Genomic DNA, 25286 nt, shown 5'->3' on the forward strand with positions numbered 1-25286 from the left:
TTGCCTCTCATAGCATTTCGGCACGTTAGCTGCCAGTTCAGTCTTGGTCTCATCTGATTTTTACACATGCTTACTGAGCCTGGTTCTGCTGAGGGTTTCTTCCTATTAAAAGGGAGTATTTTTTCATCTCCCGTGTTGCTACAAGCATGCTTGGTGTGAGGGATTGCCTACGAGTCAATGAGTCGATTCAATCAGCTGGTTTTCCTTAGATAGACAACTTTTAAATAATCCGACTTTATGATCTGGTTGAATTGACTCAGTAAAGTGCCTTGAGATGACATGTGTTGTGAATTGGTGCTATATAAATAAACTGAATTGAATTATGGCTACATATGCGGCTGCCTTTTACCCTTAAAGGCCAGATATGTTGAACAAATGAGTGATCCCTTTGCTGATTAATGCTCTTCTTGTTTGGCCCATCAGTTAAGGTGGCTTTCATGTCTCTGTGGTTGAGACGTACTTTTTAATTTATATGGATTTTGTTGCATAACTTCACACCAAACCACTCTAAAAAAAACAGCAAACTCTGAGGGCAGATTGCTGCAGTGTCTTTTATTTAGGGGCATCAGAGTAACCATGGATGATGACCAATGCTTGTCATACTTTTTAGGGTTTTTTATATTTAGTCATTATCAACACATTTACTAATTGTGATGGCTAAATACGTAACATCTCAATAAAAATTTCTTACATTTGTGATTGCAACATGAGAAAATTTAAAAATATGGCAATATGTCTATCAAAATGTCTGGTTCTTGTTCAAACAGATCACCTCTATGTGTTGTTATCTTACTGTTGCACCCGTCTCCAAGTGTTTAGGATTATGAGTAAAAAACAAACTGAATCTTTTGACCTATGCTCCAGCTGTTCTTACATAACTAACATCTATTTAAGGCTATAAAGGAGATTATGTGAATGTTTTTAATGTATTATTCCATCAACCATCGAGTGAATAGTTAGACTTTTAGGAGAGAGGACACAAACAGTGTTGTGAAAATTTTAGAGAAGCTTTTGGTTGGAACTTAAAGATGAACAACTCTGATAAACAACACTCTGCACGTACAAAACTCCCTGTTTAGGTGATTCAGTTTGAAAGTTATTGGATTTCATACTATTAATCAATTCTCCATCCCCAGAAGTATTAACAGAAAATACTTTTTTGGAGACAATAAAAACCCAGGGATCGCATAAATTTCATTGACATTTTAATAACTCGATGATCAACAGAGACATTTTAGAGCGGCTTTTTCCTCCCACATGATGAATGACTCAAATATTGCCACAATAAAGGTCAGAGTACGCTGGTTTCCCTCTGCGGCTGTTGGTAAAACAGAAGTGTTAAACTCCAAGGAAGTATTTGACAGCGTTTCTTCTCCATTTATGCTCTTTACAAGGAGAAATGCACATGATTCCAGGAAAAGGAAACAACAAACCTAGAGGAAAAACATTTCTAGAGCAACTTTTCGGCATTATTTGAGAGAAACAGCAATTACAATAAGTCAGACAGACCAGGTCATTTTATCATAACCCCATAGTGTTTGCCTTGCATTATCTCTAGACTTAAACAGAGCAAGTATGGATTCACATAGGTAGTTCATAATGTTTAACAAGATACTGTAACTACAAGCTGCAATTTATATTATACACATATTTGCATTTAACCTACTATCTAACCAAAAAGGAAGTGCTATTTTAGTTAGAGGTGAGAATAAAGGGCCATTTAATGTCTGAGCATGTGTGCATTCAGATGGCTTGGTACCACCTGCTAGTGTATTCTGATGATCATTTGCATAGCACAGAAATGAAAGTGTGGCACTCAGCAGTAAAGCAGAACAACTTGCAAACTGAAAGTCATGTGTTGCAAAACATTACTTCTTATCAAGCACACACAGTGATCCTTTGATCTATTAACACAATTTGTCCCAAGAATGAACAAAAGTTTAGCTGTAGAGTTTGAATTAACTAAGGAGTGTTACAAACATTAACAATTAAGGAACAGGACTTTGGTTAAAACGTTAAGACATTAAGCTACGCAATAACGGTATCCTAACAGTATGATTAACTTTATTAAATCCAAGATGAATGTAGGCAGTAACAACAGTATTATTAATGTTTGTTCTGCTGTATGCAGAAAGTTTGCAGTCCACAGCTCCTATGAGCCACGAGGGGCCTGTAGCAGTCCATGTCAAACAGACAGAAGGCTTCATCCCCGGGGCAGCCATAGACCCCGACAGAGGCAGATGATTAGCGGGGAACAGAATAAGCAGCCTCCAGACTCACCAGAGCTTGGAGCAGCACCACCTGCCCACTGCCAGTCCGGCAACCCCCCTGGGCCATCAGATGGGAACCCCCCCCATCTAAGATATTGCACCACTAGGACAACCCACTCCAGAGCCCCCAGATTTTTATTAGCCATATTTACCATTTGAAAAACAAACATTTAAACATTTAATTTCAGAATAATCTATAGAATAATCTATCTATCCATCCATTTTCTGACTTGCTTGCTCCAACGCAGGGTAACCCAGAGACAAACATGACAAACAACCATTCACACACACTCACACCTAAGGTCAATTTAGAGAAGCCAATTAACCTAACAGTTATGTTTTTGGACCGCATGCTACCCACTGCATCACTGAGCAGCACAGAATAATCTATAGCTTATTAATTTCAGAATAATCTATAATTAATTTAGTATATTAAAAAAAAAATCATCAAGTGTTTTATATATTAGAAAAAGCATATAGTCTTTTATTGTTCATCAGGGCGACCTCATTTAGCTTCTTCTTTCTGTGGCAAAAGGTATGAAATCAAAGTGAGAACAAATGTGAGACATTACTTAAATTATAGATATAGCTGATACTCTTAAAAGCTGCATTTTTGTAATATATAATTATATATAATAAGCTTTTAAAATTTGTAATAATAGTGAAAAAAACTAGAAATTCTTTCATTTAAGTATAAACAAAACACAGACATTGTCCTCTCTCCATTCTATACTTGCTTAATCCTTACAGGGTTATGAGGTAGGATCTGGCTGGAACTAGGTTAACCTTGGATAGTTCTCCATGCCATCATCACGCTAAAGGTCAACAACGTAAACACTTCATCTGACCAAAAGGCAATTTAGACTCATCTGTTAACCTTAACATGCTGTATTTAACTATTTGGAGGAACCAAAGCTTGCACATGTGGAACAGTATGCTCTAAGTATGATCCTAAATGAAAAGTTACCAATGACATTCTGTACCTTCCAAAAGTATATCTACCTTGAATCTTTCTATAGTTTCGTAACAACTAGAAACTTTTCATAAAACTGTGTGTAATTAACTGTAGCAATGTGGTGGAAGGAATATGTTATGGGTTTCTATTAGTTTGACTAACATTTTAGGATCTGAAAAGTGTGTCATATATTTTGTTCAGCCCTTTTTAGTCTGGGAGTCCTTAAAAACAGAACCTAATGTAATCTAAGCTCAGTTTAGAAGCAGCTGATCTTTGAATACCACTGAAATATTTTAAGATCATTACTGTTACTGTCACAGAGGGTAAGACTGAAATTGTGTTACAAGCTTCGAAACAAAGATTATCATTAAACCGTTATCCTAAACTAACCAATGTATAGTTGTCCATCATATCTGTCAGCTGTGTAAACAACCTAGAGAGGCAGCCCAAAATAACTCAAGGGAAGCTGTATTAATTTATTAAAAGGAGTGGAATTGGTAGGCCACTTCACAAATATAGCTTTTATGGCAGAGTAGCAGAAAGACATTACTGAAAAAGAAACAATAGGAAGTCCCTAAGGGAGAATCAAATGGAAGCTGATACGTTCAGATCACACCAAAATTTAACTTTTTTATTTATTTATTTTTTTTTTTTTTATGTTAAATGTGGTGGGTGATGAAAAATGTAATTGTACATCATTTTAAGCAAACGTTTCCCACTTTAAAAAGGGGGTATATAGACAGAGCTGTACACCAGGGGGGGAAATGATGGAAGCTTCAAAAGAGACTGAGGTTTAATTTCTAGCTTTACAACAACCTCACAAATACAGCTGCTGTTACAAATGAATGGTTTAGATCAACACATTCTTCATTGTTAGATATGACCTGCAAAAAAAAGTATTTTCTATGGGACATTTTAAACAACTAAAATTACAATTATCATAAACTGTGACAAAAAAAACAACAACGGACCCTTATACTCACTATTCTTCTGGTTTTGTTAATTGCTTAAAATCTCAATAGAAACAAATAGGCTTGTGGTTGTCAGGCAGGTATACAATGAGCTCCAAGAACCAAATCAAGCTAAATAGTTAATAACTGTAATCAATTGCTATTTATTGCAATAAAACAAGCATACTCAATCAATCTCATGTTACTTGATCTCTTCACCGCAAATGACTTAAGCTTATTAAAGGTATGATTTAGAAAACCTGATAACCTAAAACGAAGAATCGCATCAGGTTTATTTATTTTGATGTATTGCATATCATCTAATATGCAATTTAAGTGTAGTTGAGTAAAGAAAAAAATTACAGAAAACTATTGAAATCTGAGCGAGGCACTGCAGACAAAAAGAATAACAGCAACAACTATATAAATGATGAGATATAAACACAGTCCAGATTTATGACAGAAAACCACAAAAAATTTCAAATGATCTTTTTAATAAATCAAAAGGTAGATATATCTACAAAAAGTGTAGACCAACAGGATTTATGAAACTACAATACAATCATTGAAGATCTTATTTACAATTGCTGAAGTTTTTATTTTATGTTTTCCACATGGAGTCCATCTATAATCTCTGAGAAAATCCCAAACCTACTTTAGGAATGTTTAAGATATGTGAACACTGTCAGATTCATGAGGAATTCATTTACTCATCAAATGGTGCCTTGTTCTTCAGTGAAACCAAACCACGAACAGGAACTATAGGCTGACCCCAAACTACAAAATGGAGCAACTGGCTTGATTCTCTTTTACAGCACCGTCAGTAATTAAGACTCAATGGAACGACGTTTGATATGATCTCAGATTTCTAATGATTTCCTATTTTCAATCCTTAAAACCCATAACATTAAGCAGGTTCCTAATTTCAATTTATCCCCGCCAAGCATCTAAAAAGAGAGGCTGTTTGCAGGCGTTTAGGGATGCTTAAATTAAACCATAAACCCTTTTCATGTTGAGTTCGATGGACTCCCTGGCCTCCAACAGTGAGGCGCCCCACCTCCTGTGTTTTCAGGTGGGCCAACACCGTTATGTAAATCTCTTGTGCATGAATATTTTTTACTTTGTTTTAGTTAAGACTTGCAACGAACAGTCAATAAATGTTAAGAACATTTTTTTTTTGTATAAACAGGAAGAACAAAAGAAAAAGTGCATACTCAATAAGAACATAAAAAGGGCACTTTGTCATTTTGGTGCTATGTCTTGTTTCACTCCATAAATACTGCTACAGCACAGCCCCAATCCAAGGCCCAGGAAACTGTTGAGTACGTGTTCCCCCATTGGAACAGACATATGGATATAGTAGAGAAAACTAAGTGTAAAAGAATGATTTCATCATTGCTGCGATTCCTCCAGATGTTTGTGTTTGAGCGCGGCCATCGATCCTAAGTTAAATGGAGGAGCGACATACATCACATTGCACATCAAAGTGTCTGCCAAAAGCGTGGAATGTCTCAGCCAAACGAATCAAGAGCAAACAAGATGGATAGGAAATGTAAAACCCACAGTAGATAAAATAAAAGGAAAAGATACTTTCTCATAATTAGTGATACACATATATATATTTACATGCTGCATTTTACAAGTCCTGGATGTAAAAACAAGAAAATATCTAGTATCGAGGCATCAGTGCAAACATGTAGCAGAATCTGGGGTCCCGTTTGCTTTTAGGAATGAAATAAATATACTTTTAATGATATAAGCCAAGAGATGTGGGCGGAAAAGGTTTGATCGTCTTCAGTGTCTCACCAGGAGACAGCCTTTAAAAGTGAGTAAAATCTCTCATTCAAGTCAAACTGTCAGTGTGTAACAGAGGCCGCAGCAGCTAAATCCACAGGTGTTGTAAAGGAAGACTAGAAGATAAATCAATGGAGGGTTGTGTTTTTTTCCCCTATGTAATTATTGGCTAAATCATGAAGGAAGACAAGGGAGGAGAAATAAACAGTCATCAGAGTGTGCTCTGTCCAGTTCTGTCCAGTGGGGGATGCAGTTAAGGCGATGGTGGATGCCAACGCTTCCATCTTCTCACAGAAGCGTGCAGCGGAAGAAGCTGCTCTTCTTGGGTTGCTCTGAAAACTTGACTCCCTGATTGCTGCTCTGAGGGTTGTTGCCCTCCTGGAAATACACAGACGAGAGTCCGTACTCATTAGAAAACGACTAAAACGACAACACTGACTGCTAAACTTTACGTCGCTTGTTTCCTTACCAGTTTCTTGTCCATCTTTGCTTTGATATCTCTGGCAAGAGTTAGGAAAGCCTACAGATAAAAATATGCAAATACGTTAGTTCTGTCTTAGCCGATGCTTCAGGAAAGTTGATAGTTTGGGTAGTTTTTTTTTGATAAGGAACATTAGGGGAAGCAAAGTTTAGAAAATAACATGAAACTAGGTGTGTCCCGCATGCACCGTGTTTAAACAACGTGGTTATTTAGCAGAGACAATGCCACGCTATAGCATTAGTAACAATGATACGCCCCCTTCAGTAAATCATTTTTAAACAAATGGAGGAACTAACTTATTTTAATAAATTTATTATTTATTTATTATTAAGATAGCAAAACTCTGATTGACACACACTGGACAGTGTCAGACACAAGCTGTCCTGTGAGGCATGGGTCAGCTATCAGGATCAAGGTTAAAGATGGTAAAAAAAAAATAAAAAATTCTGTATAATTTATGTGCTTTAATGGTCTTCAAATGATATCACACAGAGTTTTTTTTTTTGTTTTTTTTTTACAGCTGTATAGAGCCAAGAGTAATGTAGGGCCGTCCCTCTCCCACTTGTTGCTGCACCTAAAATAGGGTAAAAACACACTTCCTGACTGATAACTAGGGCTGGATATTTTCGCCAAAGTCCTGAATGGATTTGATTTTGATTAATTCAGTTCTAGATCGATTAATTTCGATTCGATCTGTTTTTACAATAATGAAAGTGGTTCAACTGTGTTTTAAAACACATGTATTTTATTTTTTTCCTGTCATTATAAACAAAGTGCCATCTTCTAAGTCGGACAGTTTAAACTTGAGATGTGAGCAAAACTGTCTCAAAAGTGCAAACTTGTTTGTGAAAAGTGAAAAAGCCTCACTCGAGAAAACAGACGTGACACAGCAGGACACAGCAGACATGCATGAGCTGCATTATCTCCACTGCTCAAACCATATTTGCAGCGTTGTCTGTAACAACTACAGGGTGTTTGCTGGTCCACGTGTCACTGTCTTTTCAACCTATTAGCTATATTTGCAGCTGTCTGGATGTATTTTGAGTGCATCTTTCCTGCTCATTTGAATACGAACGTCATGCCACACTATAACACTAATCGATTTTTTTACCCAGCCCTACTGATAACACTAAATAAAATGGCTGTTTCCAGATATTTTTAGCAACCAAAATACAAACGATGAAACTGTGGGTAAAACCAAGGTCACGGTATTTAAAATCTACAGGTGGTCCTGTGCGGTTACATATTAGGAAAAGGTACAATATTTTTATGGCGGAAACAATTAATCGGATTAATAGATTATTGAAATAATAGTCAATTAATTTAAAAACCAATTACTTGTTAACTGGAATATAAAGACACTAAAAATTGCATTTAGCTGATGAAGCAACCCACTTAGAGCAGTAATTATACCAAAATTGTAAAACAAAATATGTAAAAATTTTGCATTTAAAGAAAAAAAAAAACTTTCATCTGTCAATATGCTCTACCAAGAACTCTTTAAGTGTAAAAGTTTGTTTCATCTGATTTAATTTAGTAAAAAAATCTTCTTTAAGGAATCTTTGGCTCTCCGATTATTTATCGATTAATCGAAAAAATATTTGACAGATTCATCAATTTTTAAAATAATGGTTAGTTGAAGCCCTAAATATTTTACAAAAAAAGTACTCCAAGTCTACAACTAAACCAAATATGTAATAACATGCTAAATAATCCAAGTAGCTGCTAGGGAAGGGTTTCCTGTTTTACCAAAATCAGTCATTAGATCTTTTGCTTTAGTGTCCAATCCGTGACACCATGGCATTTACACACATGCTTCTCATAACAAAACAACCTTGTCATTTCTCTAGAATACCATGTTTTCACACTTTTCTGAAACTGAAAGTCTACAACTTCTAATAAAAACATTCCAGGACAAAAAGAGTCTCAAAACTAATTTAGTGAAGAACACTATTTTTTTATTTTTTATTTCTTGTTTTCTGCCATAAGAAACAAAAGAAAAAATATCAAATCAAACCATAACCTAGAAAGGCTTAGCCAAATGACTATTATTCTAAGAGTAACTTAGAAGAAGTTCTATGCTTGGATTATAGAAGCAGGTATTATTGGTAACGTTTAAAGTTTTGAGGGGTTTTTTCAGACTTAAAAAGCTCTCTTTACATCACCAGCTTTTAATAATTAAGCAGCAACTGAAAACTGTCTTACTATGCAAACTAGCTTAACATTAAAATCTCTATATGAATATGATCTCTACTGAAAACCCTGCAAACAGCTGAAACTATTTTAGCTGTCAAATCATTTAGGTGTGTCTAAATATAAGACTTTCTCATCATCTGAAAGCCCATTATTATTATTATTATCAGGAATCTACGAAAACATAAATCCTCCAAAATTACATTCTGCAGATTATTTGGACATGTAAAGAAGTTTAAATTTTAAGTAATCCTGAAACTAAATGACACCAGATCATTGAAGCAATCAGGCATTGCTGGATGTCAGGAAACTGCTGCACTAACACGAGGGCAATTTGGCTGATTTTATATAATAAAACAAAAAAAAGTATGAACTCACATTCTCCACATTAATGTTCGCCTTTGCACTTGTTTCCATGAACTTGATGCCGTACTCCAGTGCCAACTGAACAGGATAGAGAAGAAGAATTAAAAAAAAAAAAGTCAGAAACTATGCAGAGGTGAAACACCATGGTGTTAAAGCTCTCCTTACTTTCTCTCCTCTTTCTTTGGACACCTGTCGCTTGTCGTTGACGTCACATTTATTCCCGAGGACCATCCTTTCTACATCTGCTGATGCATGCTGCAGAGAACACGCTGATGAGATTAACTGCATATTTCCGTATTTCGGGACGACACAGCGGTTATAATCTTTAGAAAATATGAGCTCTCAAAACTGAAATGCTTACCTCTTCTATATTCCTTATCCAGTTCTTGATGTTGTCAAAGGATTTCTCATTGGTAATATCATACACTAACATGATTCCCTGCAGAATTTAGAGACAAATTTTAGAACACAAGAAAGAGTCTCTGAAAATAAAACCGATTTTTTAAGCAATCTTAATACCAAGTCAAATTTATTCTATAGATTTTCCAATAGTAAATGAAAAGGAAACAAAACATCGGTATGTGGCCTAACCTGAACTAAAAGAGAGGCAAGTAAAACACACCAATGGCAGACTATTCAGTTTGCTAGGTGTGTAAAGCATTAACAAGAACATCAATACGAGGCGTGGTTGTGAAAGGTTTCGGATTAACCGCTCATAACTTAATGAATGCCACTGCACCTGTTCAGTTTCAATGCATCATCTGGAAACATGGCAATGCAGCTTACCATGGCTCCTCTGTAGTAGGCTGTTGTGATGGTCCTGAACCTCTCTTGCCCCGCTGTGTCCCTAAAGACCAAAAAAAGAAAAAAATTTCAGCCAAGTTTCCTTCATACTGCAGCTTAATTAGATTCCATTCGATAAGACGCTTCTCCCAGCTTGTTTGCATGCTTTGCAAAGGTGCTGCTATAAGTAGCCAGCAAAAAAAAAAACTAAGCTCAGAGTGATACAAAAATCAACTTAAAAACTTTACATTTGTCCATCTCACCATATTTGTAGTTTGATCTTCTTTCCATCTAATTCTATTGTTCTGATTTTGAAGTCAATGCCTAGAAAAAAAAACAATAAAAAGAACATGTAAGACTTTTCACGAAGTAACAGAAAAACATGGTTTTCATTTATGAAACAGCCCAGAATTACTTTGTTTCTTAAGGATGAAATCGGTTCAGATCTTTAAGGATCATATAGCACATGGACAACCAGGGTCTTTAGACTGTATATGTTTGCTATCACTAATATTCTTCCAAAATCTGTTTTTCTAAAAACTTAATGTAGGAATAGCACTTTAAAAAAAAACAAAAAAAAAAAAAAAAAGATGCGATATTAAATAAATAGGAATATTTAATGCATTTGGCACTTAGGAGCAGCAAAATATTTCACATTCGGACATTTTATCTTTATCTTACATATGTTTATTTGGTCAAGGAGGTGTAACAGGGATTTCCCCAACTTCTTTTATCTAGTGGATGATCTTATTGCAATGGTATATTGCAGTAGTGCCACTAACAAAAATAACTGTGAGGGGGCATCTAGATGAACCCAATTAGGCTAGCAATGCAGTTATTAAATGCTAGGGCAGTTCTCAGCTGTGTTCAGATGCGTTTTTATACAATTTTAGTAATGTATACTTCTCTAAAACAATGATCCAAAAGAAATATTTTCTTTAAGAGTGTCCCAAAAGAACTATTTAGATTTCTGTTACAGTTCTGATATTTGAGCTTTGAGTACTGACCAATACAGTTATTGACAATATCAACACAAATCGCACTTATATGTTTTTTTTAGATAGTTTGGGGCGTTAGCACAGCTACATTTCTCATGTAAGTTTGCGTAGTTTTAAAACAAACATTTATTTTTCATATTGCACCAGTACAGTTAATGAGCAACCTGTACTTGTGTGCTTGTTTGTTCTGTCTAAACTGTTTATTTTGGAATAAAGAGGTTAATATAAAAAAATATTTTTTGTCCGATTCATCGATTAATCGAAAAAATAATAGGCCGATTAATCGATTTTTAAAATAATCGTTAGTTGCAGTCCTACACCTGACCCATTTACTATTATCCAATAGGTTTAATGAACCTTAAACAGAGAAGGTGTGTTTTTATCACCTTGCTTTTATCAGTATGTAGGCCAATATAATCCCATATTGATTTTTTGGCTGATATCAGACCTGTTTCTGATATCAATATCGGCTGTGGACATCCCTAACTTTATTTACTGATAATCATTAGATACACCAGAACTAACACCTCCCACTTAATTTGGTCTATTCACGAATCAACAACCTCATCCATGTACTGTCTGTAGTTTAATAAAAAAATATATAAATTCTTAATCTCATGTAGAATTCAGATCTAGACATTATTAATAGAGTGTGTAATACACTGATTCCTTATATCGCTTTGAGTTATTGAAATAAAAAAGTAGGAACTGGGAAAGAATTGCTCAAAGAAAACTTGAAACAGAATTGGCCAGAAAAGGGCCTGATCAGTGAATCTTTACCTACAATGTTTAAATATCTCAAGGCATAAAAGAACATTAAATCATTTACTTTTAATAATCTATAAGTACTACCTTGTTAATGTTATTCTGTTGCATAACAGTGTCATAGTGTTTTTTATTTGCACAAACTGAGAGCCTTTCAGATGTATATTGGTTATTTAATCTCCAGGTGGACAGTATTTAAATTGTTAAAACACTTTACAGTACAGTAGTTTATTTGTTTATTTTTTAACTCTTCACTATTGTGTTATTTTTATACACTTTTCATATGTGTGACCATTTTTCTATAATAATTTTTGCTGCTGTAACATCAGAATTTCCCCATTTTCCCCATCGAAGCAGAGATAAAATGTAAACATGGTGAGCCAATGTAAACATAAGACTGAGATATGATTTACACTTTTTACAACATTCAGCTTTTTTTTTTCCTTTTATTCAACGAAAGGGGATTTTCTATTCTATTCTATTACATATGAAAATTTCCCTTTAAAATGTAATGAGGATTATTGTAATAGGAATCAATAAAGCTAATTAAAAATGTGCAACTAGATGGTAATTTAACACTAGTTATTATATGTATATATAGTCTTTGAATAAGTTTGCGTGGTGGACAGATAAATGAAGACCTTTCGCTATCGTTGTCAACAACAGATCGAAGTACAGGCCAGCTGGGCATAAGGGAAATGACACTGCCAACTAACTTGCTTAGCTTTTTAGCTTGTCAACTCTGTTGTCAACGTCTTTGTAGGCAATAAAATAATTACAGCAGCTCCAAAATATCGACATGGCATAAATACATCTTCTTATGAAGCACATTAGTCAAGTAAAATCTAAGTGAAGGTTTCATATAGACCCCCCTCTCAAACCGGTTGGGCATTTCCTGAGTCGCAGAATGCTAGCCTGAAAAGTTAGCACCAACTTAGCATGACGGGATGGGCTGCTCCGGTGTCGCTTTCTGCCCGTTGCGGCGTTATTAATACGATTACCACTCACCTATAGTTGAAATAAACGTTGAGTTGAAAGCATCTTCTGAAAATCTGAAAAGCACGCAGGTTTTCCCGACACCTGAATCGCCGATTAAAAGTAGTTTAAACAAGTAATCGTAAGTCTTCGCCATGTTATTAGCTAGCTTACTACTGCGGATATCCCGCCCGTTGTAGAGGCGAAGAGCTGGCTGCTGCACCGGGACTTCCTGTTGGTCAAATCAACTGTCACTCTGCGCTGTAGTCGTGGCTCCCGCCCGGGGTGGGTGTGCTCGTTTTGGAGGTTGTTGCCACCCGGATAAGACTTTAGTAAATGTGATGTTTAACTAAGGACTACACAAACTAGTTCTCATCTGAACGATGTATGTGATGTGAAAAAATGGCGTTGGCTGATGCTGACACGGAAATGAGACCATCCTACACGATCTGTGACAAAGAGGGGAGGCTAAAATTAGTTTCCTTTTACATAGAAAGGAAGCAACGACTTCACTATTGAAAAAAAAAAAAACATTCAAGACTTTATAAAGAAAAGCCTTAATAAATATTGACTATAATTAGATAAAATATGCAGTCTTTAAAATTAGAAAGAAAAGTTCAACAATTGCAAATTTTACCAAAGAGACTGTCAAATCTGTGGAGGACCAATTTTGCCATATTTAAAAATAAACACAGAAATAAATAAATGCTTAGTAAATAAATAAGCATACAATTAATACCCGCCAAAATACATTAAACAAATAAATGTAGGTAGAAATTAAATTAAACAGCTTTGCCTCATCTGTTCCTGTTTGGCTGTGACACCACCCTGGAGAGAAATATCAGCTGTGCTGCTGCCATCAACACCTTTGTTTAAAGATGTTGGAGATCAGCCTGTTTTTCCAGTGTAGTCCTGTTTCTCTTACTGTGACTAACTGATGTGCTTTATTCATCCTCTGACATGGGAGCTGGCTCTGAGCTTGTCTGCCTGGCTGTGTGTTTCCTGGACGGGGACGCTTTTTACAGTTGCTTTTTATATCTCTGCTTCTGTCTCCTTGAACCCCAGTCGGCCTCGGCTGAAGGCTGCTCACACTGAGCCTGGTTCTGCTAGAGGTGTCTTCCTATTAAAAGGGAGTTTTTCCTCTCCACTGTCGCTACAAGCATGCTTAGGGTGAGGGATTGCATCCAAGCCAATGAGCTGATGCAATCAACTCGTTTTCCTTAGATAGAAAACTTGGAATCAATTTGACTGTATGTTCTGGTAAAAGGCCTTGAGATGACCTGTTGTGAATTGACGCTATATAAATAAACTGAATTGAATGATGATTTTTTTAATTATGTAACCTGGGCAGGCCACGGTCTATCACCTTCTCCTGAAGATCATGACCAACTACAGCTGATAGATTCACTTTTCAAGCACAAACTGGATCCGTTTGAGAGGATGTAGTTCACTGACAAATTCCTGCATTAAAGGTCTAAGAAACACAAACAAAATGCAAAAACTATAGATTTGTATCTGCACATGGTAGAGAGATCCATCGGAATCATTTTAGGCCACTGCAAGATTTTAAGATCAATTTAATTAAAGGGACTTACACAAGACAGTGCAGGTCTGCTGCAAGTAATCTGGATACTTTTCCACTTTACAAAGGTCTAGATGAAGACCTAAACTATAGCTCTCCTATAAATTGATGTTCTGTGGGAGGATGTTAACAAATTGCTTAAAGAATCTACAGAAATGCAGATTTTACATCAACTTGGATTTCCCAGCAGGAAAAGTGATAATGTGAAAATATAAGATTGAAAAAGATTTAAATCTTATATTTCTGAAATTGCCATGCCAAAATCTGCAAATTTACTCAGTCAAAAGCAACGTTTTTTGATTTGACTCACAATACGACACCAATAAGGGTCTTTCAGGTTGATTTCTAAGTGGTAGTGGAGCATAGTCAAGGAGGTCATCATCTGATGAAACTCTCATAATCATTTCATCTATAGGAGGTGAAGTTTGGGAGCACTGATGGAGACCGGTCCATTTATGGAAAAACTGAAATTGTGCAGAGAGTGGAAACAGACTTTCATATTATTATCCAAGGACTGGGTAGAACTCGAAAGCAACACTACAGAATGCTTCACAATCCCATTATCGCGTATGACTCACATTCTCCTGATCCCATAAAGGTATGTGGACAAAAAAACACATCATATAAATATGGTAAAATATCATTTTATAAGTTAAAACTGTCAAATTAGAAACAGAATGGTTTACTAACTAGTTGTGTGTAGTGACCTATTTCATTCTGAAGGAAAAATGAACCCCAAACTTTATTGTAGATGTGCAAAGATTTCTCTAATTTAATAATGTTTTGTTCACTTTTTTTTTTTTTATTAACAATCCTAGGTATAATTCATAGATGTAAGATCCTCTAGCCCCTCCCCCTGAACAGAAGGATACGCCCCTTTTAATTTCTCTCCTCCAGCACATCAGAGTTGTAAACAGATCAGGTGAATCCAGGAGCAGACTAGTGCACCATATTCTACTCGTTTCTATCAGACAGAAAACCCCAGCTGATCAACAAAACCATGTCTGTAAGTAAAAAAAAAAATAAAATATATATATATATATGTATCAAGTTTGATCTTTGTTCTATTATTTTTGTTATGATTGTGTTTCTGTTCTTACAAACATACTGCTTTTCACTGCACATTTTGAAAACAGATATACATTAAGTTAGAACATGAATTTCTTTGCACTGTAAAATGCTATTTTTTAAAAAGAGCTGTAATAAGTTATCCATTTAATTTCCTATAATTGTTATAAATGATGTTGGAACTTGTCCGGGCATGTTTCTTCAACTGGTAATTCATTCATAGCACTGTAGGGGGCAGTAAAACTCCAGCAAAGGTTTGGGCTCAGGTTCCCTGGGACCTGACCTTAAAGTATTAAATCAAATGTAAAGATTGACCTTTGGCTGACCTTTGCAGCTGGCCAAAGATTTGATGCACCCTAGTCTTTTAGAGGAGAGGAGGAAACACAAGAAGAAGAGGCTGGTGCAGAGGCCTGACTCATACTTCATGGATGTCAAATGCCTTGGTAAGTGTTTCTCCAAAGCTGCATGAAGCAACACAAGTCCCATAAATTACTAATATTTCTGGTTTATTTCATTAGGCTGCTACAGGATCTCCACAATCTTCAGCCATGCCCAAACAGTGGTGACCTGCCCAGGCTGCTCGGTTATCCTCTGCATGCCACGAGGGGGGAAATGCAGACTGACAGCAGGTAGGAGCAGCATATGAAACCAGTGCTAATGTAATAGAAAAATAAAAGAAGCCGTATCAATTATATGCATACATGTCAGGGAGATGCCTACATTATTATGTTCTCTATTTAGGCTGTGCCTTCAGGAAGAAAAGTCCCTGAGCTGTGATTTGCCATGATATCCACTAGGAGGCAGCAAAATGGACCATAAAATGACTGGATCTTAGCCACACTCCCAATGTGGCTTGGAGGTGTCATGCCTGAACTATCTGCATCTTGAATTTGGGGATGTTTTTAATCCTACTGTGGGTTTTAATGAAAACACAAATGGAGGAACATGCTTGTACGCTAAATTCAAAGTAAAATGTAAGAGGATAATTGTCTATCCCCAGAATAGAATACCTCAAAATGCAGGAGTCGAATGAATCCGAAATTCTGTAAAACATTTTATTTTGAAGGTTGAACATGGAGGGGGTGGTAAATGAAATTAAAAGAAAAGTAAAATGACCTCGATCATAAATTTTACCCCACCCCCCCCTCCAAGGCCTTAACATGAGCCGAGACCGTCACAAAAAAAATATAATAAAACATTTAAAGATCCGTTTGTCTGTGTCATGTGTTCTTTGGTCTACGCATTTCCCCTGGAAAATAAAGAAGTGGTGTAAAAAGCAAATAAAAAATATCCAAAGCATTACAGCTTATCACATACCTAACATTCTCCTACTATATACAATAGTTCTCCATGGTTTACGAGATGCAACTTCGTTTGTTTTGGGTTGAGCTCACTCAAGTGTTGTGATACTGTAGGAAAGGTTCTGCAGCCTGACGACTCTACAGACTCATGAAACATGTACTGTAGAACATCCAAAACGCTGCTCTCAGGTTAGAGTTGCTCTGAAGTTGATTGTAAATCAGATTAAAGTGAAGGAGCAGCTTCTCCCTTAATAGTGTGTTTATTAGTGAAAACCTTTCCATCAGGCGAGCCATGATGCGGATTAAAACCAAGCAGATTTGGGAAGATCCAGATCAGGCATGGATGAGCATACGGTAATGTATATTTAGCTGCACCCACTTAAAAATCAAAAGAAAAAAAAAAGAAAACTTGCATGTCTGAGAAATTAAACCTGAAGGATTTCCCTAAAATACCCGTGGAATAATTTATATGCTTGTATGATGTTAACTTAAGCCAGGTTATGTTCATTACAGACCAAATCGTAGGCTTATTTAAGTGAACCCATCATCTCTTCTTTCTAAATAATTGGTCCAAAACTTTCCTAAAAGAATTTTCTGCAATCTCAGCTAGAAATAAAAAGAAACAAGAAACAAAAGGAGAAAAAAAAAAAACATCAAGGGACGAGCATTAAGTTAAGCCTGTGGGGAGTGAAGGTTTTACAGCTCGAAATGTGGAATGGAGTTGAACATTTTAATGGAATGTTAATGATGATCTCATCCTCCCCATCTTCCTCTCTAGGCATTTATAAGCTGTTCAGCTCCTGCAGGGTCTGGTCCAGGACTTGGTGCATGCCCAGATTCTCCTCTTTGGCAGACGATAGTTTCTCTGGAGAGAGAAAAAAGGTGACATGTTGAGCTCTCAAGAACAGCCAGTGATAGAGCTCAGTGTCTGCACAGAGGACCGTTTTCCAGAGCAGAGGTTTTGCATAGGTACTTGGGTTAAGCTGTGTCACATGCAAAACTCTAACCACAACACTGTGCCTGTCATGCACAAAAAGAATTCTTAATTGTTAGAATACAACAAGGATTTTTGAGGTTGAACTATTAAGGTGCTAAAGGCCTGCAAATTAGTTTTAATGGAAACTAAAATCAGACCAGACATTCCAAGGAAGCCTCACCTTGTTTACATGACTGTCCAGTTTGATTTAGACAACAGAAATTTACTATCTCATTAAAAAAAAAAAAAGATGTTTTAACATTGATGCAGTTGATGAGCAAATGGTGCATCATTGGGAAGGGAGGGGAACATTTTCTTCATTCTTCTCTGTAAAGTTGCCTTCATGGGCCATACAAACTAGGGGCGGGGCTGTAACAAAACAGTGCTTTCCTCTGTAGCTCTGGCATAGGTATGTGTAGCATTTCTTCTGCTGCTTGATGAACCATCAGCCTTAGTCTCAAATCTTTTACAGCCTCCAACAGGTTTTCCTGCAAGGATCATCATGTACAGCTGACCCAAACTCACAAGAACTCTGAACAGATTTCTAGTTCCTACTGTAGATATAGAAAAGCATCCCGGCGACATGAGGTTTCCGCCACAATTTTTCTCCCTGGCGATGTTGTAGTCAAGGCAACGTAGCATTGTAACAGTACCCTTCATCCAAACAAGTGTTTTTTTAATATGTACTGTAGACCAAAACGTTATTGAAAACTCTGGTTTCAACAGAGCTTCCACACATTTCTGCATCCCCCAAATGGCTGCCATTGGAACATCTTGTGGGTTTTATTCCCACAATGGTTTTCTGCTTACCACTCCTTCATAGCAGTCAGATTCATGGAATGCAAGAAATAATAGTTGACCTTTCATCAGATTATTCCACCAACACCGTTTTGTTTTCTTTTGTATCCATTTCCACCAGACCCATCTAATTAATGTTTCTCCTTCTGATCCCTCTTCTGGTTTAGATGGGCGAACAAGTTTTAATAGGTCTGATGTAATGCCATACCTTTACAATTTCAGATGTTAGTTTGAATGGTTCGCCTTAACATGATCAAATCTTGGAATATTGTTTTACAACCAACCCCATCCCTTTGACACCATTTGTTTCCAGAACAGTTGTCTTGATGGAGAGATTTCTAAATGCAGTTTATGGAGAATCACAAAAAAAAGTTCAAACCAATTTCATTTATGCTTCAACTTCACAATTATATGCTGGTTTTCTTGGCCCATTAAATTAAAAGATTCCATTGAATATTGTTTGAAGCTGTAATGTGACAAAAAAAGAAAGTTTCTGTTAAAGGCATAATTAAGGACAGAGACAAATGCAGCAAAGTAGGAAATAAAGAGACTTTAATGAAATAGTTTTGCAAAGCAAGATGAGCAAAAGGCACATATGATCTGTAGGGAGAAAATAAGCTACACAGGTTCTGAGAAGAGAATCAGCGCAAGCAGAGGACGCCTAAAGAGATGTCATGTCATTGAGAGCATGGTCCAGCTCCTCGCTAATGGCCTTGTACTTCAGCTTCTGAGCATACAGCTCGTCTGTAGATCAGAGGTCAACAGCCAAGTACAGGCGGGTGGCAAGGACAGCAGCAGCACAGACAAGCCAAAAGCAGCATGAGGAGCAGATGGAGGCAGGAAAGAGCAGAAGAATGATAGAAGAGACAAAGAGAAAAAAAACAGGTCAGGCTTTTAAAAAAAAGATGCAGAAATGCTTTCATTAAAAGAATGATACATGTCTAATTGGGCTAATAGCTGTATTTGTCGGGTGAGCTGTGAAGGTTTAAGCCTGCTCTGTGTCTCATAAAGCTGTTCCAATAACACTATAAAGTTAGCTCTCTGGGCTTCATCAGCTAAATAACGCTGACCTAAAAAACATGCAAGCACATTCTGTCCTCTTTGCAGCCTTGGAAAAGAGGATATTTTCATATTTCGTGGGTGGTTTGCATAGAATTAGTGTACATTGTTTTATTTTCTCCAGATTGTTTTCAGACCTTTGAAGATTTCCATCAGAACTTTACCTGCTTGCATTGAGTGTAAATTAACCTGAGAAGCAAAGAGCAGCACTTTAACCAGAGCGGCAATGCTTGCATACCTTCCAAGTCATCGATGGACTTTTCCAGTTTGGCCACTGATCTCTCAGCAAACTCTGCTCGGGTTTCAGCCTGGATGGAGATCAAACGCACAAAATAATCATTTTCACCACTTTAAATCCTGGGGGTTTGTAATAAGAATAATAACTTTCTCCTTTTATTACAGAGACACCTTCACAATTAAACTAATCACAAAAAAATAGAAAGATCACCTCAATGCCATAAAAAGTTTTATTTGGCTCTCACCTCCTTCAGTTTGTCGGTCAGGACTTTGATCTCCTCCTCATATTTGTCCTCTTTTTCAGAGTACTGTTAAGAAAAAAAAAAAGAATATAAATCATTGGTATTAATTCAAATTGGTTCTGACTTGCTTTTGCAAGCAAATTAACTGGAGTGTGAACATAAATGAACCAATGCAAGAACAAGGAGGAATTAAACAGGAAAAAAAAGGTAATTTCCTGGCAGGCAACTATATTGATTTGTTCTGGGAACACACTGAGCTGTGCCGCCATCCATGACAGGCTTGGCTGAGGAAAGTTAACAGCAGACCAAATGGTGCGATGCAAAGAGAAAGCAGGCATGTGATTAAACCGGCATGTCGTCATACTGCATGCCTCACCTTGGGAGGAAAGTTCAGACCCAAAAGGGCAGGATCCTTCAGCTGGCATTCACAGACACACCCTACTGTGTCTTACACAATCTGTACGTCCAATCATGTTTGGTCACATTTCAAATCAAAAGCAGTGTATTTTACTAGGGTTTTATGGTGTAGCTGACACAATGTGGAGCATATGTTTCAACTAAAAGAAAATAAGATAAAATGAAGCCACTTTTAAAAGAATGTATAGCCAGATGCCGTTTTTAAGTTTGTCTCTCTTACAAGCTCTGCAGGCTGCAATTTCTGCATTATCTCTACAAAATAGCCTGAAGCTCAGTCAAAGTACAAGGAGAGCGTCTAGTCATTAGTTTTTAAGTCTTGTTAAAGATTTTGCTCCCACAGCCAAGTATAACAGTTTGTCCAAAAAAAGCTTTCATGCCATCTTATAGCTTTCCTCAGTGGCAAAATTGTAATCAGTAATTTTACTTCTACTTCTTTCGCCCAAAAATGTTGTTTTTGCTGCTCTTAAATGAACATTAAATAAACTTTCTAAATCACAAAAACAATTCGTGCCATAGTCTTTGCATTTTCAGATGATTAAACTTTAGGTCTGTGGATTTTTCTTGATCCTTATGATGCCGTTTGTTCACTAAAGGTCAAACAAATTTGATTTTATTTATGGCTATTTAATTACAGATGGCAGAATTGTTTGTTTTCCCATAAAACGGCCAGAAAAATACAGTGATGTCAGTTGCTATAAAATGAAAATATGTGAAAAAGTTCAATACGTAAGCAATACTTTTACTGGTCACTGTATCGATGCATTTGTTAAACACACACTAATGTCTATATGGTGACTAATTGTTGACAATCATTAGCTTTGAGGGACTTATCTGATCAGTTTAGCAGGAAAACACTTGATTACACAGAAAGGAGGACTTTGTAATGCTTAGCTACTACAAAACAATAGTGATGTAGTGCAGTTTTCCTAAATTACTGCCTACTGAGCCACACAGAGGCCAAATAACAGGAGCAAGTGCAGAGAAGTATGATCTCAAAGCCAGACCATCTTCATTACAAGTTTTCCCATGTAATAAACAGACTGATGTGATAATAGATCAGACTATTAGTATAGACTCTTTACTGCTGCTTTCCATATTCTGCTATATTCTTTCTATACTATATGTCATTTACCAATATTAGTTTAAAATTAATAACTTGAACATGCATGTCTGATTTCCTCAGTGTTGGTTCTCACCTTCTCTGCCTGGGCTTCTAAGGACTTCAGGTTGTTCGTCACATTTTTCAACTCCTCTTCCAGGTCGCTGGCTTTACTGCACAATGAGAAAAAATTTTTTGCTATCATGCGAGAGCTTAAAACATGGAACATTCAGGCATTTTTTATATCTATATGATGTGAATGTGCATCTTTTCTTTACCATTCGGCTACTTCAGCTCTCTCCTCCGCCCTCTCCAGCTCCCCCTCCAAGATCACCAGCTTACGAGCCACCTAAGACAAAAGACATTCTCATTAACATTTGAACAGTTTCATTAGGCTGCTCACACCTGGGACAGACTGTCAAACTAGGTCCACATATAAGCATATTGATGCTTTAAATGCTTTAAACTACCCAACACACCAACAGGTAGTCAAATTACGTACAAGAAAGTTTCTAATGCTTGATCCGCTTATATCTTGTTTAGGGCTGAAACAACTAATCCGATTAATCACATTTAGTCAATTATTAAAAAATATAATTTAACTAGTAATTTAATTCAACTAATTTAGTAAGTAATTAATCCTTGCATGGAGTATAGCGACTGTAAAGCATGCCTTTAGCTGACCTTGAGCAATCCACTGAGAGCAGTGATGATATTGAAATTGTAGAAAAATATCTAAGCCCTATCCAGAACTCAGTGGAAACGTTTTAGTTTCAGCTAGTTTCATTTCTTAATCTGTAAATATAGATCTTCTTTAAAGGAGCCTTTGGCTAACCGATTATTAATCGGAAAAAAAAAAAAACAATTAACAGATTAATCGATTTGCTAAACAATTGTTAGTTGCAGCTGTAATCTTGTTAGCTGCTTCTCATAATTACTCCTCCTCATTATGTTATGCCAAGTTTTTTTTTAAATACTGACAGGTTCACGGTAGATTTAACTACAGCCTGAAAAACTGGCTATTTATCTCAGTCACTTAACAATAAGTGCCACCTAGTCTAGGGACAATTTGGAGGTGTGTGTGCCCCTCCCTGTCTGAGCCTGTATCTAGCCATACCACTTCCTACCCCACTGCACCCTTCCAGGTGAAAGCAGCAGAACTTGGAGCATGTAAGCAGCTTTACCTCCTCGTATTTACGGTCAGCTTCCTCTGCAATGTGTTTGGCCTCCTTCAGCTGCATCTCCTGGATCTCCATCTTCTCCTCATCCTTCATTGCTCTATTCTCAATCACCTTCATCCCCCTGATATGAGAAAAGGCAACAGATGCATGTTTAAAACGATGTCTACATCAGTTATATATTAGATAATTGACAGAAGCAAAACGCATCAACCTTTCACTCTCGTCTGCAGCCTTCTCAGCCTCTTCCAGCTTCTGCAGTGCTGTTGCCAACCTCTCCTGGGCTCGGTCCAACTCCTCTTCTACCAGCTGGATCCTACGGTTAAGACCTGCGACATCACCCTCTGCCTGTAGGATAAAACAGAATGGAAGAAGAGAGGTTAACTTGGTCCCTTTCATAGGAAAGCATCAGACCAGTGTCCTGTTATGGCAAAATAAAAGACAGGACGAGAGCAGTGGAAAGGCAGAGGAAATACAAATATGAGGAGGAATTAAGTCTTTTTTTGTGTGTTTCTTAGGTTCAAATGTAAAAAAGGCACATAAATGCAAAACTTCCCTGGGGAATAAATTTTAAACATTTTTAAAGTGGCCAGGCTTTGAATATGGAACCTGCAAAACCAGAGGTGGTAAAGAGGAGGAATGGATGGATCATTTATAAACAGAGAGAAAAGCCTGCCATCATAAATATCTTTGGATCCTTCATTTTATTTTCCCAAGCTTATGCTGGAAAATATAGTTTTAAAAAAATTTAGAGACAAGAATATTAGGTGGACTAATGCATTCATCTTATAGAATAGCTTAAGTCACCAAGTTCCTCATGATTATGACACGTTTCCACCAAACCACTTCTGTTATTTAATGAATCATTTATTTTTGCAAAAAAGCAACCCTTTCGCCTACCATACAAAATTAAAGGCAAGGTTTTATTTTTGTATAGGTTTAAAGTGACCTTATGGCAGTTCAACACTACACAGGCCTTTACAGTTGTTCTCTCTCACAAAACATCTGTTAAAAGATATTCAAACATAACCACAAGAGCATGACCCTGGCGCCATAGCGACAGGAAAATATTCTGCTTTATCATTGGGACATTTTAATAATTCAGCATTAACTGCCTAAATCCAAACAGAGGGAATGCTTTGCTGCAGGTGGACTGAAACATATGTTGTTATACCAACCAGAGATAAAGAACAGCTGGAGGTCCACAGAAAAGCTCACATACGCTGCTGTTTGAAGCCAAGATCTTTAGCAAGATCTGAATGAAACACAAACTTAATTTCCGGTATAAGTGGATGTAGAAATCAACCAAGCAAGAGGGCAACCCCCCCCCTCATCTGCCCTCGGTAAACAGAGGAGGAGAAAGGGTAAAGAGAAAGCAAACATTCAGCTATACAAAAATACCCGTTGCTGGAAATAAATATTAAATGGAGTAGTTGCTTTCAAACTGGACTCGAGAGTCTAAAGCATTTCTGATAAGATGCACATGGGGTGGACCTTTGAATCATTACAATCAGTGACAGTTGCAAATAAAAATAGAAAAAAAAAGTAAAAGGTGCAAAGCAGCAGGTTAGTGATTCATTAGCTCATCATGAGTACAGAAGGCAAAGTGCTTGCCATTCAGTTTGCAGGTGGTCGAGTCATTCTGAGAGGCTTTGGGTGAAACTGAAGAGAAAAGACTCAATCAGGGAGGGAAAGAGAAAGCACTCTGAGGAAATAGCATTGTGTGTGTCTGTCTGAGTTAATGTCTAGACTCCTACTCTTTCATATTCATATTCCAGGAAAATGAAAGTACAGTTTTTCAGCTTGCATCAACTGTTTCTCCACCTTTCTCTTTTCCAACTCTGTTGGCTACGGACCAAATCTTCCCATTGATATTTAAACCATCTCCTCTCTGCCTCTGGTGCCAAGGGAGGGCCGCTGATACCAGACAGGAAACGTCTGTTAGCTCGTAGTTTGTGTCTCCCATAGCAGTCAGCACACGAGAGGAAAGACAGCCCACTGCAAAATGAATGAATGAGGAATAAATCTTTCAGACCATCTTGAATTCTCATCAGCCTCCATTGGCCAGGTGAGAATTGTTGCACAGGGTTAAACTGCAGCCTGAAACAACAAATACAGTCATTTCCCAGCATAGCGAATGAGGGAGGAAGACAGTGTGACTGTGGACGCAAACATACATGAGCTTCTGGCCAGACACAGAAGTGATCTGAACACACAAAGATATAATTACCAGACGGTAACATTCCTGCCGCTAAGAGTAAAAAGAAAACAAAAAACTACACAAACTCGTTTAAGTTACTACAGTGAAAGCGTGCCTTTGCACACAAATGATAAAGGCGTGACCTGGTGCCTTATCCATCATCAGGCTTTCACAAACATTGCGGGGACAGAGATCCCCTCATGCACACAGACAGCTCTGTGCAATATCAGAACTTTATGTGTGTCCTGAACATATTCTCATGCCTGCAACTCTGCAAAGCGTGACAGTATAGGGGAGGCCTGGAGATCCTCCTGAGGGTGCAGTTGTGCAGTAAGAGGCTGCTTTCCTCACTCTTTGCCAGCTGGATTATCTCCTGGCTTCGTCACAAGTATCAGGAATGATGAACTGCTCTGCTTTCATTGCTTTTCAAATAAGGATCTTGGAAAAAGGTGACAGGAAGTTAGCTGCCCACCATTCTCTCATTTCCTCCCTTTGATTGTGCTCTCCTTCAGCAATGCCTGTCTCTGGTCACACCCCTTCCCTGAGCATTAACTCCACATTCTCCCACTGCCATGGAGTCACTCTGCCTTATAAGGTAA

At 37.2% G+C, this 25286-nt stretch overlaps 3 protein-coding genes across 6 annotated transcripts in view; 1 reads left to right on the plus strand and 2 right to left on the minus strand.

Moving 5' to 3' along the window:
- Positions 1 to 6121: 6121 nt before the first annotated feature.
- rab8a (RAB8A, member RAS oncogene family) lies at positions 6122 to 12886 on the minus strand. Its single transcript, XM_015394440.1, has 8 exons — positions 12564 to 12886; positions 10056 to 10116; positions 9796 to 9856; positions 9371 to 9448; positions 9175 to 9264; positions 9022 to 9087; positions 6439 to 6489; positions 6122 to 6347 (listed from the first exon to the last, which is right to left on the minus strand). Exons 1-8 carry the CDS (start codon positions 12685 to 12687, stop codon positions 6258 to 6260), a joined length of 621 nt encoding a protein of 206 aa, XP_015249926.1. The 5' UTR covers positions 12688 to 12886; the 3' UTR covers positions 6122 to 6257.
- Positions 12887 to 15014: 2128 nt separating this feature from the next.
- Positions 15015 to 16357, plus strand: LOC107097317 (40S ribosomal protein S27-like). Its single transcript, XM_015394432.1, has 4 exons — positions 15015 to 15118; positions 15515 to 15623; positions 15699 to 15809; positions 15922 to 16357. Exons 1-4 carry the CDS (start codon positions 15113 to 15115, stop codon positions 15948 to 15950), a joined length of 255 nt encoding a protein of 84 aa, XP_015249918.1. The 5' UTR covers positions 15015 to 15112; the 3' UTR covers positions 15951 to 16357.
- The window catches only part of tpm4 (tropomyosin 4), a 31271-nt gene continuing 22195 nt past the window's right edge, over positions 16211 to 25286 (minus strand). For 2 of the 4 annotated variants that reach the window (XM_015394428.1, XM_015394430.1), the window contains 7 exons: positions 22702 to 22835; positions 22494 to 22611; positions 21588 to 21658; positions 21407 to 21482; positions 19797 to 19859; positions 19553 to 19622; positions 16211 to 17346 (listed from right to left, as the gene is read on the minus strand). In XM_015394428.1, coding sequence (XP_015249914.1) covers positions 17264 to 17346; positions 19553 to 19622; positions 19797 to 19859; positions 21407 to 21482; positions 21588 to 21658; positions 22494 to 22611; positions 22702 to 22835 — 615 coding nt within the window. In that variant the 3' untranslated portion in view covers positions 16211 to 17263. Of the gene's footprint in view, positions 17347 to 18790; positions 19000 to 19552; positions 19623 to 19796; positions 19860 to 21406; positions 21483 to 21587; positions 21659 to 22493; positions 22612 to 22701; positions 22836 to 25286 lie in introns of those variants that run through there. The other 2 variants (XM_015394429.1, XM_015394431.1) reach the window with 1 other exon arrangement.

The sequence above is a fragment of the Cyprinodon variegatus genome, unplaced genomic scaffold, assembly GCF_000732505.1.
Source record: "Cyprinodon variegatus isolate N-32 unplaced genomic scaffold, C_variegatus-1.0 Scaffold684, whole genome shotgun sequence".
In the NCBI taxonomy this organism is placed as follows: domain Eukaryota; kingdom Metazoa; phylum Chordata; class Actinopteri; order Cyprinodontiformes; family Cyprinodontidae; genus Cyprinodon; species Cyprinodon variegatus.

Bases quoted from the DNA above. Each gene is read 5' to 3' on its own strand.
- LOC107097317 (XM_015394432.1), top strand. The intron at 15,624-15,698 runs GTAAGTGTTTCT...TTATTTCATTAG, and splicing joins CATGGATGTCAAATGCCTTG to GCTGCTACAGGATCTCCACA. The intron at 15,810-15,921 runs GTAGGAGCAGCA...TTCTCTATTTAG, and splicing joins GAAATGCAGACTGACAGCAG to GCTGTGCCTTCAGGAAGAAA.
- rab8a (XM_015394440.1), bottom strand. From the start codon at position 12,687: ATGGCGAAGACTTACGATTACTTGTTTAAACTACTTTTAATCGGCGAT. The intron at 10,117-12,563 runs GTGAGTGGTAAT...TTTTTTTTCTAG, and splicing joins AACGTTTATTTCAACTATAG to GCATTGACTTCAAAATCAGA. The intron at 6,348-6,438 runs GTAAGGAAACAA...GTGTATTTCCAG, and splicing joins CAAAGATGGACAAGAAACTG to GAGGGCAACAACCCTCAGAG.